Source organism: Musa acuminata, chromosome BXJ3-1 (assembly GCF_036884655.1).
Source record: "Musa acuminata AAA Group cultivar baxijiao chromosome BXJ3-1, Cavendish_Baxijiao_AAA, whole genome shotgun sequence".
Taxonomy (NCBI): domain Eukaryota; kingdom Viridiplantae; phylum Streptophyta; class Magnoliopsida; order Zingiberales; family Musaceae; genus Musa; species Musa acuminata.
The window spans coordinates 16,615,371-16,633,225 of record NC_088349.1 but is presented as its reverse complement, the minus strand read 5'-3'; the positions used below and the strand labels follow the sequence as shown (position 1 = coordinate 16,633,225).

At 43.5% G+C, this 17,855-nt stretch overlaps 1 protein-coding gene across 1 annotated transcript; it reads left to right on the top strand.

The window, feature by feature from the left end:
- Positions 1-818: 818 nt before the first annotated feature.
- LOC135629666 (pyrophosphate-energized vacuolar membrane proton pump-like) lies at positions 819-5,352 on the top strand. The gene is made up of 8 exons (XM_065137390.1): positions 819-1,223; positions 2,271-2,845; positions 3,096-3,475; positions 3,561-3,647; positions 3,726-4,056; positions 4,304-4,714; positions 4,798-4,857; positions 4,981-5,352. The coding sequence occupies exons 1-8, from the start codon at positions 974-976 to the stop codon at positions 5,185-5,187; spliced, it is 2,301 nt and encodes a 766-aa protein (XP_064993462.1). The 5' UTR covers positions 819-973; the 3' UTR covers positions 5,188-5,352.
- The last annotated feature ends 12,503 nt before the right edge of the window (positions 5,353-17,855 follow it).

Below are 17,855 nucleotides of genomic sequence, written 5' to 3'. Positions count from 1 at the left end.
TGGTGTTCGTGTGACACACAATGATTAATTTATGCGTCATTAGTCTTAAGCAGCCAATGTGATCTGATTAGAATACGGTGACACTGCGCCTCGGGTGTCATCAACTTAGTTTACATGTTACTACCACCGACCGTCTGCCTCGCCGTCACCGACACTGTCACGGATATAATAATAAGGTACCCAAATTTTGATTACCCATTGAATGTATATGCAGCCACACTCAACTTAATTATAATTGCTGGAATAATAATAATTAAGCGCTTGATTTGAAAGAAATTTAATTCCAGAACAGAGATGAGATGATGATGATGATGATGACACAACAATTTGGTGGAGAACCGACAAGAGGTGATGGAGACTCAATGCAAGAACGACGAGAGAAACCTCCTCCTTCGTCCACCGGCTTACCCGCCGACGAGGAAAGCCCAACGGATGCCACGCTTTCCCATTACCCGAGACGCCAGCTGTGCTCTCGCAAACAACCTTTCTCACCTACCTCTCCGCACCCCAGGACGCACCCTTCCTTTCATCGGTGCGGGCCCCAAACCTCGATCACGGCCATCTCGGTTGGGTTTAAGTCTTACCCGTTCTTGATTTAGCGCGTAAAAAGATTCTTATTATTTTTTGGGCAAAGTTCCGCAAAGGGCGAACACGTCTTCACCACGTTTCCCTGCCTCCTCCTCCTCCTGGTTTTACGCGACACGGATGGTTTGATGCGGTCCCCACCGTCGAGACCGCTCTGCCTCCAATAAGAAGGCAGGTGGGTTTGCGTAACAGACTGAGAGTTGTTCCTTTCAGTAAAATGATCCGCCAGAACACCCATACTAAAGTGATCCCAATCCCTCCGCTCTCTCCTTGGGCTTCCGTATATAATGCACTCAAACCCCGGCCGTCTCCGAGTAGCATGCGAAGAGAGGGAGGTCGGAACCCCCCGAAACCTTCACGCGCGATCTGCTAGGCACAAGATCCGGCAATGGCGGTGGCATTCCTCTCCGATCTCCTCACCGAGGTCCTGATCCCGGTGGCGGCCGTCGTCGGGATCGTGTTCGCCCTGGTGCAGTGGTTCCTGGTCTCGAAGGTGAAGCTCTCGCCGGAGGGGGAGTCCTCCGGAACGGGCAACGGCAAGAACGGATATTCCGATTACTTGATAGAGGAAGAGGAGGGGCTTAACGATCACAACGTGGTCGTCAAGTGTGCCGAGATCCAGAGCGCCATTTCGGAAGGTGAGAGCAATTATTAGACATCATGCCTTGTTGTCGTATGTTTGGAGGGTATCTGCCGGGTTTACTGTTTGAATCTTCGCGATTGTTATGGAGTTTACTGTGCGGAAGGAATCTTGGTTGCAACATTATCGTTCGTTTCTTCGAGCTACGAATGATCTGCTTTTCGAAGTAAACTCGATGAACGAGTTTGGGTTCTTAGGTTGTCCACTGTTCCTTTCGGATTTTGGTTTATGAGTCCCCTTTCAAAAAACCCAAGAAAAACCTGAATCAAAACATTTGATTTGCTCGGGGTTTACAACATTTATTTTTCTCTTCTTTATTAGCCTCAAACTTGCATGTCATGTGCTGTCAATTTTTCTCTTCTTTACATGTGAGTTATGAATGTATTAGCACTGACTTCAAGACCATATTTTCCTTTATTTATTTATTTATGTATTTTAACCGAGTCGTACATTGCGAAATTTATCTCGTGCACTAATGGGGGTTTCTACGATTACAAGGATCTTGCACGATTCGCTGGTACTCTGCCTATAAGTGGCGGGTTTCTACGATTACAGACAAATCGGTGTACGGTATAAGTTTTGAGATCATGTCATGTAGCTTGGTCAACGAAAACGGAAAATGGTTGAAACTGATTGAGAATTTATATCCCAACTTAAAATGTTATCTTTCATGTGTCCATTTATCTCTCAATTTGAGTACTAGTCAACTTTTTATGACATGGCATTCGATTCGATTGTTTTCTTTTCTAAAAAGGCAATTCTAAGAGCAGCAATCTGTAAAGCTACAAAAAGTTCATCTTTAATTAGGTGCTGAAATTGTGTGTGTGTCTAGATCTGCCAATATTTATTTTTAGCTTAGATCCAAAAGATTCATTTATTTTTAGCTTTGTTCTAAAAACATTTTCGAGCTTGATAAATTTTTTTGTTCATCTCATTGTTGGTTCCTAACCAGGATGATTTACTAAATTAATATAATGACGTGATTTTTTGTGAATTGGTTTATGTGGCATGGCATCTAACATGAGGTTGCTGTGCATTTGAACAGGAGCTACTTCTTTCCTCTTCACAGAATACCAGTATGTTGGAATCTTTATGGCTGTTTTTGCAGTCCTGATCTTCCTCTTCCTTGGCTCCGTTGAGGGCTTTAGCACCAAGAACCAACCCTGCACTTACAACAAGGACAAGACTTGCAAACCTGCCCTTGCCAATGCCATTTTCAGCACCTTGTCTTTTTTGCTTGGTGCTTTCACCTCTGTTGTTTCTGGTTTTCTTGGGATGAAGATTGCAACATATGCCAACGCCAGGACAACTTTGGAGGCAAGAAAGGGTGTTGGAAAGGCTTTCATCACTGCATTCCGATCGGGTGCAGTGATGGGCTTTTTACTTGCTGCTAATGGGCTTCTGGTGCTTTACATTTCCATAAACCTATTCAAGTTGTATTATGGCGAAGACTGGGAAGGTCTTTTTGAGGCTATTACTGGTTATGGCCTTGGTGGTTCTTCCATGGCTCTCTTTGGGAGGGTTGGCGGAGGTATCTACACCAAAGCTGCTGATGTTGGGGCTGATCTTGTTGGAAAGGTTGAGAGGAACATCCCTGAGGATGACCCTAGGAATCCAGCCGTAAGAATCTAGTCTAAAAACTTTCGTTTTGTGTTCTCATTTTTATGGTATCTTAGTTGATCATAGTGCATGCCCTACAACTGTTATATTTGTTCTTGGACAAGTTAAAAGGTCTCGTTTTATTATTTCATTTATGTGCTTCCTTTCTTGTATCCATGCAAGTACCGGACAGATGTCGTGCTCCTTGTTCAAGACATTATAGCTTTGCGAATTGCAACCATCATATTTGTTTCCTAATTTATGTTTACAGGTCATCGCTGACAATGTTGGTGACAATGTTGGGGATATTGCTGGAATGGGATCTGATCTCTTTGGTTCATATGCTGAATCTTCATGTGCTGCCCTTGTTGTTGCTTCAATATCTTCTTTTGGAATTAACCACGAGCTGACTGCAATGTTGTATCCGCTACTGATCAGTTCCATGGGCATTATTGTTTGTCTGGTCACCACTCTTTTTGCTACCGACTTTTTTGAGATAAAAACGGTGAAGGAGATTGAACCTGCACTAAAGTGGCAGCTTATAATCTCCACTGTTCTCATGACCGTGGGTATTGCAATCGTCACTTGGGTAGCACTCCCGTCCAGCTTTACAATCTTCAATTTTGGTGTCCAGAAGACTGTCAAAAACTGGTAAGCTACCTTTCACTTCCCACTTCGGTTATTCACAAGTTTATGAAGATTAGGTGTGTCTTAATTTTATGAGCTGAACCGGTAGGGAGTTGTTCTTCTGTGTGGCGATCGGTTTGTGGGCTGGTCTGGTGATAGGATTTGTCACAGAATATTATACGAGCAATGCGTACAGGTATTGAATGAATCTTGTTGTATTGACTCTTCCCGGTTGGTTACTTTTTTCCTTCTGACAATCTACCTTGCTCTACAGCCCTGTGCAAGATGTCGCCGATTCCTGTAGAACTGGTGCTGCTACCAATGTTATCTTTGGGCTCGCTTTGGGATACAAATCCGTCATCATTCCTATATTTGCTATCGCCGTCAGCATTTTTGTTAGCTTTAGTTTTGCCGCGATGTATGGTATTGCAGTTGCTGCTCTTGGAATGTTGAGTACCATTGCTACTGGACTTGCCATCGATGCCTACGGGCCTATCAGTGATAATGCTGGAGGTATCGCAGAGATGGCTGGCATGAGCCATAGGATCCGGGAAAGAACTGATGCTCTGGATGCTGCAGGCAACACCACTGCTGCAATTGGGAAGGTAAATAATCGATTAGTTCATTTCACATCCCGTTATTCTATCATGGTTCTGCATTGTCTAATAACTTGATAGCTATGTTGATGTTGACTGGATTCTTCATATGTTAAATTTAGGTTTCTGATGTGTGTGTTTGATACATAAAGTAGTTTTAGTCTGCAGAAGTAGTCTTGGCTTCCAAATTTTCTTTTCTTCTCTTCTACCCTGCCGTCATGTTAATACACTTCATTCCCGTTCTTCTATCTCTCAGGGTTTTGCTATCGGTTCAGCTGCCTTGGTGTCCCTTGCACTTTTTGGTGCCTTTGTTAGTCGAGCTACGATCTCGACCGTAGACGTTCTGACACCCAAGGTTTTCATTGGGCTGCTTATTGGTGCTATGCTTCCTTACTGGTTCTCGGCTATGACCATGAAGAGCGTTGGTAGTGCAGCTCTTAAGATGGTTGAAGAAGTCCGCAGGCAGTTCAACAACATTCCTGGTATCATGGAGGGAAGTGCTAAACCAGACTATGCAACCTGCGTCAAGATCTCAACCGATGCTTCCATCAAGGAGATGATTCCTCCTGGTGCTTTGGTCATGCTTACTCCACTCGTTGTTGGGACTCTTTTTGGCGTTGAAACGCTCTCGGGAGTCCTTGCGGGCTCTCTAGTTTCTGGAGTCCAGGTCAGTAGAGATCTCTCTTAGTATCATTACCATCCTTGCTTCATACGTGCATTTAGTGTGAACTCATAGCATATATTGGACAGATTGCCATCTCTGCGTCGAATACTGGTGGTGCATGGGACAATGCAAAGAAGTATATTGAGGTAAATCTTATTTATATATATATACGTTAAACTTTTGCATTGATTGAGAACAATTCAAGCTTTGATTTCTTCGACCTGAAAAATGAGATCTCACTATCCTTAAAACTATTCTGGCTTGATCAGGCTGGAGCTTCAGAGCATGCCAGGTCTCTTGGCCCAAAGGGATCAGATGCCCACAAGGCTGCGGTGATTGGCGACACCATCGGAGACCCACTCAAAGACACATCTGGACCGTCTCTCAACATCCTCATCAAGCTCATGGCAGTTGAATCACTTGTGTTTGCTCCATTCTTTGCCACTCATGGAGGGATCCTCTTCAAGTACCTTTAAGATTGCCAAGAAGGAAAACATGTATCGTCCAAAGTCCTTGAGAAACTGCACCTCTCTTCTTCGTTCCGATCTTTTTTTCCCATGCTTTATTTATGCTTCATTTCTGGTTCTGAATTTTAGCTGTATCATGTTGAATTCTCAATACCTTTCGAAATAGAGCATTCAGATCGTCTGTTGGCAATGACTATTATTGGATATAAAAAAAAGGAAAAGAAAAATCTGGTTGGATGTTGTCTGCAATAAGGTGCTGCCAGAAAATTAATCGTGGGCGACTTTAAATCAATCACTCGTGTGATTAAGAATGGTAAGATCACTATGTTCTAGACACAGCTTCTTCAGGAAAATATACGGGTATAGATAAACAAGATTTAAAGGCCTACGATCTGCTGACCAGTGGCGAAGACAGATTTGCCTCCCTCCTGTTAACAGTGATAACAGTTAAGATCTCCAACCTCAATAACAGAATCTCCCCTTAGGAAGGCTCTCCTCTCCTCTCTTCTAACATGTATAAATAGGGAGTATTGTATTGTTTCTACTCAATGCATTCTTCTCCTTTGTATTTTATTTCTATCATGGTATCAGAGCCATTCCTGTCTTAAGAAAGCTCTGCTCTCCTCTCTTCTAACATGTATAAATAGAGAGTATTGTATTATTTATACTTAATGCATTCTTCTCCTTTGTATTTTATTTCTATCATGGTATCAGAGTCATTCCTGTCTTAGGAAGGCTCTACTCTCCCTTCCGCAGCCTGTTCTCGTTGGAGTTAGGCATGTCTTCTACACCTGACCTCCGACGATTCCCATCACCATGAATCTAGTTGTCGTATCTTTCTGTCGCTGCATCTTGTCGCCAAACACCTACGCTGCACTGCAACAGCCCCCTAGGCGTGACCTCTACCTCCGGCGACTGCAGCGATATTAATCTTGCTGCCATCATTTTCTTCCACTACCACTCTCGCTACTTCAGATTATATCCTTCACCACCGCAAGAGCACATCAGCGCCCCCACCTTCTTCCTGCAGAGGTAGAGAAGTTCTCAAAGAACCTTCTCCCTCGATCTCACTCGCGGTAGCGTAGAAATCTTTCGGCAGAAAACCATTATCAATCGGTCACTCTACGCTCGCAGCATCGTCGGCTTCTCCCAAAGTGGGACTACGCCCGTAGCATCGTCGGCTTCTTCCAAAACTGCAAGTTGCAGCACCTACAAGCTACAGCACGTGACGGTGGTGCCGCTGCTGCTGCAGTCGTTGTTGCTTGCGGTAGCATCAACAACTACAACTGCATCATGAATAGTGGCAGCATGGATCTCATTGCTTGTTTGTCATTAATGCCTCAAGACTTGTGTGCAGCAGACATTTTGCTTAGAAAGTTGGCAAGTGATCAGTACAGATGGTCTCAGTAGTTATTTTTTACCCATCTAATCGTTGCGGACTTCCACTTTTTCCACTTTGCTCCTATATATGTCCAACATGGCCTCATCTAACGTTCCAATTACTATTCTCGTAGGAAATCATAGTACCTTTTCCTCTACAGACCTTATTTCTATCAATGCTGTCACTCTCATTCCCTTTAAATTATCCAACGGTGACAACTACGCATCATGGTGTGCTCAATTCTCTAATATACTATTTGGCTATGATCTTCTAGGATTTGTCGATGGCTCTCTTCATTGTCCACCGACGATACTCAACATCCCAGGCACATCCAGTCTAGTACCAAATCTGGACCACAAACTATGGTTACGCTAGGATCGTCTCATCCTTCAAGCAATTCAAGCCTTGGTCACTAGTTCCCTTGCCCCACTCATTTCTTCATGTGACACTACTGTCGAAACTTGGTGCAAGTTGCAAACCACCCTGGCCAATCGTTCCCGTACTCGCATGCTTAGTCTTCTATCTAGTCTCATGAAGATAAAACAAGAGGGAAGTACTATTATTGATTATCTACACAACATAAAGATTATCATCGATAATTTAGCCTTGATAGGTCATTCCCTCAGTGATGAAGAAGTTACTGTCCATATCCTAAACGGCCTAGGAGAAGAGTACAAGGAATTGGCAGCAACAATACGGGCACGTGATTCACCAGTGTCATTTGAAGAACTCTATGACAAGTTGACTGACTATGAGATATATCTCAAGCGTGAGGACATGTTGCCAAGACCATCCATTACAACTCAAGTTAGTCAAAAACCTAAGAAGAAGAGCAACCGGTACAGCAAGAGCTCCAAACAAACCTCCCCTCCTCAACCTTCTCAACATTTCAATTGCAACCATCAAGGCGACTACTTCAATTATCCTCATCCATGGCATCCTAATCATACGAATCAACAAAGAGTTGTCTGCCAGCTATGTGACAAAGTTGGCCACTCTGCAAAAGTTTATAGAACTCGATCCAGACTTCCTCCTCCGTCCCATTGGCCTCATGCAAATCTTACAGCTACTTCGACTACTGGTGATCAAAATTGGATTGTGGACTCTGGCGCATCTCATCACATCACCTCTGATTTACAAAACTTGTCCATTCACAACGATTATGGCCAAACTGAAGACATCATCATCGATGATGGTAATGGACTCCCCATTACTCATACTGGTTCCACAATGCTTAATTCACATAGTACTTCGTTTACGCTAGATGATGTTTTGTGTGCACCCCAAATCAAACGAAACCTCATTTCTGTTTCTCAATTTTACAAACAGAATTATACCTCAATTGAATTATTTCCTAATTCCTTTCTTGTTAAGGATTTAAGGATGGGGGCATCCTTCATCCGAGGCTAGAGTAAAGACAACATTTACGAGTGGCCGTCGATTCCACAAATCACCCAACCCACTGCCTACTCTTCGGTCGCAGCTCCAACTGACGTGTGGCCTCGTCGTCTTGGTCATCCCTCAACTCTTATTCAGCAAAAACTGTTTTCCCATTATTCTCTTCCTACACTTAAATCCAATAACATCATAACTTATTATGATGCTTGTTTAAGTAATAAAAGTCATAGACTTCCCTTTGGAAAATCCTCCATATCCTGCTCTAAACCCCTTGAAGTTATTTACACTGATGTTTGGGGCCCAGCTCCAATCACTTCCTTTGACAAATTCAGATTTTATGTTATTTTTATATACTATTTCACCAAATACACATGGTTATGCCCTCTTCACCATAAATATGAAGTTTCAACGGTCTTTACCAACTTTCGAAGATTAGTCGAAAACTTCTTTTAGTCTAAAATTAAGATTGTTTACTCTGATGTTGGCGACGAATATCAAGCCCTCACATCCTACCTATATGCTTGTGGTATACAACACCTCAAGTCACCTCCACACACTCCTCAACTTGTCAGCTCTACTGAACGCAAACATCGACATATAGTTGAAACTAGTCTCACACTCCTACCCAAGCCTCTATGCCACCAACTTTTTGAACTGCAGTATTTCAAGCTATCGTCTACCTCATTAATCGTATGCTCACTCTAGTCCTTGAGTACGAGTCGTCATTTGAAAAATTATTTCATAAATCCCCGAACCTTCAAAAACTTAAAGTGTTTGGTTGTCTATGTTATCCATGGTTGCGTCCATATGCCTTACATAAGATAACATCAAAATCTAAACCTTGCATTTTCATTGGATACTCCCTTAACCATAATGTCTTTCGATGCTATGAACCTCAATCTCGAAAAGTCTTTACGTCTCGTCATGTTATTTTTATAGAGACTACATTTCCATTTCACAATCCTGAGTCTCCTATTGTGCCACCTACTCCATCACATATACATCACTGGAGTACACCATCAATCCCGTCAACTGAGCCTCCCATAATATCATCTAGTCCTTCTCCTCATGATTCACACTCTCATTCTCCCGGTGCAACAACTCCTCACCTCCTCCATTGTACCTCTCCCTTCTTCACTAGGTTCCCCTACGATTGAAGGCATTCCCTCGGAATCACAATCGCTACCTTTATCCTCTCTTGGGACCAATGACACTAAAGTCCCTCAGTCTCCACCGCCCATACCTACAACACACCCTATAGCCCCTGGACATCCAATGACAACATGATCCAAAAGTGGTGTCTTTAAACCACGACAAATCCTTGACCTACATATCATCACAACATCCTCGTCAGAGACCACTGAACCTACCACAATTACTCAAGCTCAAAAATCTCTATGCTGACGTAAAGCCATGTGTGAAGAATATGATGCACTCCTCCAAAATTCTACATGGACCCTTGTACCCTCTCATCCCACATAAAATATCATCGGGTATAAGTGAGTCTTTCAAATTAAGTGAAACCCAGATGGATCCATAGCTAAATATAAAGCACGTCTAGTGGCCAAAGGGTTTCATCAACGACTTGGTGTTGACTTCACAGAGATATTCAGTCCTATTGTTAAACCCACAACAATCCGACTTATTCTAAGTTTGGCCATCTCACAAGGCTGGCATTTATGTCAACTCGACGTTAACAATGCCTTTCTATAGGGGACCCTAACTAATGATGTTTTCATGCAGCAACTGATGGGGATATAAACAGGAATAACCTTTGTATAGGAACAAATACTAGAAGACCAAAATACGCAGCGGAATAAAATGGAAACACAATCAAACAGAACACCAAGATATACGTGGAAAACCCCTTCTATGTGAAGGGTAAAAACCACGGGGCAAACTAGAGATAATCCACTATGAGAATAATGAATGTACAAATCTCAATCTTGCCCAAAACCCTAGCAACAACCACAAGAGAATAACTGGGATACAAGGATCACGTCACTGCCCACAATATCTAAAACCTCCCAAGTAATCACAGCAAGAGCCTACTGTAGATTTGATCTAACCTGAGATGAGAACACTGCTAGATGATTGAGAACAGTCTCTCTGCGTTGTCCTTGTCTTCTTCCCTTTCTTTCTCTTCCTTTTCTGCCTTGTTCTCCTTCTTCTCTTTGGAATCTCGTGGCTATGAAGATCTGCCTCATTGCTGCCTTTTTATAGCTTTAATCTGCCTCTCAAACGCAGCCACTACACCCCCCTAATCTTAATTAGGGTTAGGTTAAGAGGGGGTGTGGGCTGTGGGCTGATAAAGCCCACATGGGCTGAATATGGGCCATCAGCCCAACAACCTCCCCCTTCAGCCCATAAGGGAGGCTGTCCCATGACTCCTCAATGTGAAGCCATGCCGACCAACTGTCGGCATATCTCCTGTCTTTCTTCTTGCTCAACATGTCCTGCAGGTAAATCAACATCAGGCTCTACACTATTTTCCTGCACATCTCCCCCATCACCCTAATATACTGGAGGAATAATTGGGTCACAATATGCTAATCCTTCTGCAGAAGTCTTGGCTGGTGCCTTCTTCTTCAAATCCTCAAATGTTTGATCCTCAAAAAAGACCACATCTCTACTCCTAAACACCTTCTGCTTTTCTGGATCCCAAAGCCTGTAACCAAACTGATCATGTGAGTAACCAAGAAAAATACATTCTTTAGACTTACCATCCAGCTTGGACCTCTCATTGTCTGGAATATGTGCAAATGCGCGACAACCAAACACTCTTAAATGCCTGTAGGAAACATCTTTCTCTGACCATACATGCTCTGCAACATCACCATCTAGGGCTGTACATGGTGATAAGTTGATCACATCAACTGCAGTCCTCAAAGCATCATCCCAAAACCTTTTGGGTAGCTTGGCCTGTGAAAGCATACATCTGATCTTTTCCATGATGGTGCGGTTCATCCTCTCTGCAATTGCATTATGCTGAGGTGTACCAGGAACTGTCATCTCATGTTGGATCCCATGTGACTTGCAATAGTCATTAAACAATCCCGTATACTCACCACCATTATCTGATCTTATGCATTTCAATTTCCTTTCTGTCTCCCTTTCAACCCTGGTATGAAACTCTTTGAAGACATTAATAACCTGATCTTTGGTCTTCAAAGCATAAGCCCAAACTTTCCTGGAAAAATCATCTATAAAAGTGACAAAATAAAGTGCACCACTTATACCAAGAACATCAATAGATCCACCAAGAGTTTTTGTCCTCAAAGGACCACATACATCTGTATAAACACGGTCTAAGGCATGCATTTTTCTAGACAAAGCAGCACTAGCAAATGAAACTCTATGTTGTTTACCAGCCAAACAATCAATACAAGGGTTCAGATGTATACCTCTGAGATCTGGTAATACCTCTCTCTTGGAAAGAGCTTGTAGCCCCTTCTCGCTCATGTGTCCCAATCGCCTATGCCACAACTTCATACTGAAGTCTTTCTCTGTAGTATTTAACTGCTCACCATAAGCTTCAGCCTACAACCTGTACAAAGTATGACATTTCTTTCCACTAGCTATAATAAGAGAACCCTTACTGAGCTTCCATTGCCCTCTGTGAAATCTGCTTTCATACTCTTCATCATCTAGTCTTCCAACTGAAATTAAATTCAGCCTCAAGTCAACCACATGCCTCACATCCTTAAGTACCAACTTGCAGCCAAGGTTGGTCTTTAAATGGATATCACCCATGCCAATGATGTCTGCTGTGCCATAGTTGCCTATCTTGACAACACCAAAGTTTCCAGACCTGTATGTAGCAAAAAACTCTCTCCGAGGTGTAGCATGATAAGAAGCACCTGTGTCAATTCCCCACTCAAGATCCTGACACACACAAGAAAAAATATCATCAGAAGGAGACAAAATCAAATAATCACCACCCTGCACTGTAGTTGTAGTATTATCCTTTGACTCTGTAGACTCCACTTCTTTTCCCTTTTTCTTGTTCTTCTTAGGTTGCTTACATTGGTTCTTGTAATGTCCTTTCTCACCACAGTTATAGCAAACAATATCTTTTCTTGATCTTGACTTGCTCCTACCCATACGTGAACTGCTTCTAGACTTTGACCTTCCTCTATTCTCTGAGATAAGTGCCTGTGAATCATTCTAAGATGTTGCTGAACTCTTTCTTCTCAACTCCTCATTCAACAAACTGCTTGTTACTTGACTCATAGTGACAATACCATCTGGTGTAGAATTACTAAGGGAAACCACTAGTGTCTCCCAACTTTCTGATAATGAACTGAGAAGTAACAATGCCTGCAACTCATCATCAAAAGACATTGTCATAGAGGATAACTGGTTAGTAATACTCTGCATTTCATTCAAATGCTCAGCAATAGAAGCACCCTCTCTATATTTTAGGTTCACAAGTTTTCTGATCAAAAAAGCTTTGTTGCCAGCTGTTTTTCTTTCATAGAGACTTTCCAATTTTTTCCAAAGAGAATATGCAGAAATTTCAGTAGAAACATGGTGAAAGATACTATCATCAAGCCACTATCTAATAAACCCAATTGTTTTTCGATCTAACCTCTTCCACTCATCATCTGTCATAGTTGTAGGTTTTGCACTATCTCCCTGCAAAGGTCCATACAAATCTTTGCAATACAAGAGATCTTCCATTCTTGGTTTCCATATCATCCAATTGTTTCCATTCAAACTAATCATGCGAGAAATATTACTGGCCTCCATGTTCAAATACAAAAATTAAATCACCAAAACCCCGCTCTGATACCAGTTGATGGGGATATAAACAGGAATAACCTTTGTATAGGAACAAATACTAGAAGACCAAAATACGCAGCGGAATAAAATGGAAACACAATCAAACAGAACACCAAGATATACGTGGAAAACCACTTCTATGTGAAGGGTAAAAACCACGGGGCAAACTAGAGATAATCCACTATGAGAATAATGAATATACAAATCTCAATCTCTTGCCCAAAACCCTAGCAACAACCACAAGAGAATAAATGGGATACAAGGATCACGTCACTGCCCACAATATCTAAAACCTCCCAAGTAATCACAGCAAGAGCCTACTGTAGATTTGATCTAACCTGAGATGAGAACACTGCTAGATGATTGAGAACAGTCTCTCTGCGTTGTCCTTGTCTTCTTCCCTTTCTTTCTCTTCCTTTTCTGCCTTGTTCTCCTTCTTCTCTTTGGAATCTCGTGGCTATGAAGATCTGCCTCGTTGCTGCCTTTTTATAGCTTTAATCTGCCTCTCAAACGCAGCCACTACACCCCCCTAATCTTAATTAGGGTTAGGTTAAGAGGGGGTGTGGGCTGTGGGCTGATAAAGTGCTAGTCATAGGTGCCCAGCAAGCCAATCACGTGAGTGATGGCATGTGTGACTTGATACAGAATCTTTTTGCTTATTATATTTTGGCGTATATCACTTTATAACTATTGCATAAATGCATATATATATTGTGATGTCCTTGGATTTGTGCAATGGGAATCGGATTGTGATGAGATCACGATAATGAGATCGATTCACCTTTAAACACATATCCTAAATAATCCCGGTCATAGGTTACTCGAGAGGGACATCGTGATAACCGGATAGACTGGTGTGCTGTATACCCGTCCATATGATGGATGCAGCTAGTCTCATAGCTGCTCGTGTAGGGACACTAGGGATACAGTACAGGTGCTCATTGGAGAATGAGTTCACTGATTGATCCGCTTACGGAATGCTGGATGGTTGATGATGCCTTATTGTCAGACAGCGATTCCGTAGTCCTAGTGGTGTATCTGGTCCTTAGACTTGAGACACCAAGGATGTCCTGTATGAGTGCTCCACTCTTTGATACCAGACTTATAGGTTTGGCTGTCCCCAGATCTAGTACAACTGGTCATTGAGAGTGGTAGTCGACCTTACGAGGGCTATTGAGTGTCGATAGAGGATCATCCACTCTCGGCGTCATGAGAGGAATATCCCATGTGTTCTTGCTCAGACAAATCCCTGGCCAGGGTCATTCGGGTTGAGAGAGAAAGAGTTCTCCGGGAGAATCCGATTAGAGCGAGACTCGAGTAGAAACCGTATGGGTCTGACAACACCATGCTCGATATACGGTCTCTGGGATATTAGATGGATGAGGGACTATAGGTACATGGTAACTGAGGACAGACAGGTCCAATGGATTGGATTCCCCTGTATCGTCTGGGGACTACGGCGTAGTGGCCTAGTACGTCCGTAGTCGATGAGTCAAGTGAATTATTACAGAGATAATAATTCACTGAGTTAGAAGGAGTTCTGACAGGTATGACTCACGGCCAGCTCGATATTGGGCCTAGAGGGTCACACACATATGGTAGGCATTGCGATGAGTAGAGGTTCGAATATGAGATATCCGACAGAGCCCTTATCTTATTGGATGCAGATCTAATATCCACTAGGGAAGGACCAATTAGGGTTTGACACGGGATCTCTATAAATAGGAGGGATTCACAGCCTCATAGGCTAGAGTCTTTGCTTACCTTTCCTATTCTCCTCTCCCTCTCCACCTTAGAGTAGGCCTCGAGTTTTGAGGAGCATCGTCGCAACCCTGCTGTGTGGATCACCGCTAGAGAGGAGGACGCTTGACCTCCTTCACCCTCTCCTAAGGATCTGCAAGGAAACAGGGATATATGATCTCCCTAGGTAACACAATCTCTATACGCAGTTTTGTGTTTTGCGGATTTTTTGCGCACCAATCTTCGCATGACGACGAACATCTTTTTGGGAATCGGGGATTTTTGTTTTCTTGTTCTTCCGATGTCGCCCCCCAATGATTTCCCAACAGTGGTATCAAAGCCAGGTTGTTCGTGCGAATGATTGGTTTTGAACTGCGTGTGTTGTGTTTAGGAAGAATATTGACGTCAAAATCGTTGACGCAAAAGCGAGAAAGGGCAGCAACAGTTGCTGCCCTCGATCTGCGTGCGGGCAGCGCAGGGGCTGCGTCTGCAGCAGCCGGCCGGCGGCCTGCTTGCAGTAGCCTTGCTGCCGGCGGGGCTGGCAGCCCACGGGCAGAGGCGCCGCAGGGCAGCGGCGCCTATCGCCGCAAGGAAGCGGCGTCTACCGCCGCAGGGCAGCGGCGTCTGCCATCGCAGGGCAGCGACGCCTGGCGCCGCTGCTCCCGCGGGCGAAACCCCCCCCATAGGGGCGGCCACCCGGCGGTACAGCATCGCCTGCGGAGGCAGCGGCGCCCGAAGGGGGCGCCCACCCGCAGCGGCATCGCCGCCAACGGGCGTGCCGCCTGCAGGCGAGGGCAGCGCCCTCGCCCCGCCGCACAGGCCGCCGCCAGCAGGGTGGCGGCGGCGGCGGCAGCGGCAGCAGAAAGAGGGAATTAGGGTTTTGGGCAAAAAGATAGTTTTGCCCCTGTGAATTTGAGAAATTCCAATTTCTGTCTTTTGTCAAAATTACGAAAATACCCTTAAGAATTGAGAAATTCCCTATATATCCCTGATTTCAGAAAATATTAATTAATTAAAAAGTTTAGTTGATTATTATTTTTATTATTATCTAGTAGTCCTACATGATGATGATTATTTATACATGTGATGTATGATGTGTGGACGGATGATCATGGACCGTGTGATGTGTGTACTTGTGATTATTATTATTGAGGTCTGCGAATCTCCATTATATTTCTCGTTTATTGTCGGGCCTGCGTGCCTATGATTAAGTTGTAATCACATGAGGAGGCGTAGCGGGAGCGTGGATGCGATAGCGGGACCCACGAGACGGACGATCGTGATGCATGGAGATGCATCAAGATGTCGACGGAACCGACGAGGACAAGATGGACGATCACAGGGCATGGAGATGCACCGTTGCATACATAGATCTTGATGTGAGTGATTAGGCCTACTGGCTCGGGCCTAATCATATTAGGTTGTGGTCCATGATCATCTGATGTGATTGATTATACACATACTAGATATGTATATATATTTGCATGCGATGTAGATATATATTAAATATGTATATGTGTGACATGTCATATTAGGAGACCAAATTATAGAAACATCTCTCGATAATATTAAGTCGGTAGACGTGAGGCAATTAGATTGACCCACGTGGCCTTCCATCGTTATGAGTAGGAACCGATTCCCGGTGTAGGTTGAGTTGGTCGAGTCCCTCGAGACTCACTAATATCGCGATTCGCTATTTTGCTTACGACATAGAGATGTCACCGGTGACCTGAGGGCATGGTATGCTTGGTCGAGTCCCTCGAGGGTATATCATCAAATCAGACTCATCTTGTAACGAAGGTGTTGACTTAACCGAGCATCATGGTTGGTCGAGTCCCTCGAGGCCATGGTGATTCGGAGGCCGAACAGGACAGGAATCACAAGGAGTTGTGATCGGCAAGAGTTGCCTACCTTTTAGGCTTAGTGTGATTGGTCGAGTCCCTCGAGGTTACACTAAGACGCTAATTGGATCCTGATCCCCACTAGAAGTCTGCCGGAGACTTCCGTTTCATGTGCTGAGGGTGTCGCGTGACTCGTTAGTAAAATAGTGGGAGCATATTAAGATAGAAGTCCATATCTTGATAGTTTATTTCTTGCAAAATCTGCATGTTATTCATTTCTGCTGCATCTTTATTTTCAGAAAATGTCGCTTTCAAATCCCTTACGTGGCATACTTGATGTCAACCGCCTCACTGGTCCAAATTATACAGATTGGCTCCGTAACTTGAGAATTGTTCTCACAGCGGAGAAAATCGTGTACGTCCTTGATACAGTGATGCCTACGCCCGAAGAAGGGGCAAGCGAGGATGAGATCGCTCGCTACGTGAAGTACATTGATGACTCCACTCTTGCTCAATGCTATATGTTGGGCTCTATGACTCCAGAGTTACAGAGACAACATGAAAAGATTGATGCTAGATCCATTCTCCTACATGTCCGCAAATTGTTTGAGGAACAGGGAAGGACTCAACGATATGAGATATCCAAGAGCCTTTTCCGCGCTAGGATGACTGAGGGAACACCGGTTTAGAACCATGTCTTAAAGATGATTGAGTGGATAGAGAAACTCACAGGTCTAGGAATGGTCCTAGAGGATAACTTGTGTGTGGACATTGTGCTTCAGTCCCTACCAGATTCCTTTTCACAGTTCATAATGAATTTTAATATGAACAAGCTTGAGGTGACTCTCCCAAAACTCCTCAATATGTTGAGGGAGGCAGAGAGTACTATTAAGAAAGAGAAGCCAGTTCTCTACACTGGTGAGACCAGAAAGAAAAGGAAAGCAGAAAGGTCCCTTAAGAAGGGAAAGGGCAAGGGCAAACAAGGTAAAGCAAAGGTTGCTAAGAAAGACCCAACAAAGGACAAAGGCCAGTGCTTCCACTATGGTAAAGATGGGCACTGGAAGAGGAACTGCAAAGAGTACCTTGCAGAAAGGGCGAAACAAGAAGCTTGGTGAAGCTTCAAGTACATTCATGATCAATCTCCAATTGTTAGATTTTTGTGATAGTGCATTGGTATTGGATACCAATATTGCTTATCACATCTACAATTTATTGTAAATTCTAGCAAAGCTAAGGGGAGATTGACGAGAGGAATATTGCATAAAGGTTTGTTTATGCAAGACACTACTCCACATATCATGAATGTAAGTGTCTAAGAGGAAACGAGATGAGGTGAATAGTGCATACCTATGGCATTGTAGGCTAGGTCACATCCATGAAAGAAGGATTCAAAAGTTGCTAAATGATGGATATCTAGATCCATTCGACTACGTGTCATATGCAACTTGTGAGCCTTGCATTTGTGGAAAACTGACCAAATCTCCATTTAGTAGAACTGGAGAGAGAGCCAATGAGTTGTTGGAACTCATACA

Excerpts from the sequence above, each read along its gene's own strand:
- LOC135629666 (XM_065137390.1), top strand. The coding sequence starts at position 974 with ATGGCGGTGGCATTCCTCTCCGATCTCCTCACCGAGGTCCTGATCCCG. Across the intron at positions 3,648-3,725 it reads TATACGAGCAATGCGTACAG|CCCTGTGCAAGATGTCGCCG; the intron begins GTATTGAATGAA and ends CTTGCTCTACAG. Across the intron at positions 4,715-4,797 it reads CTCTAGTTTCTGGAGTCCAG|ATTGCCATCTCTGCGTCGAA; the intron begins GTCAGTAGAGAT and ends TATATTGGACAG.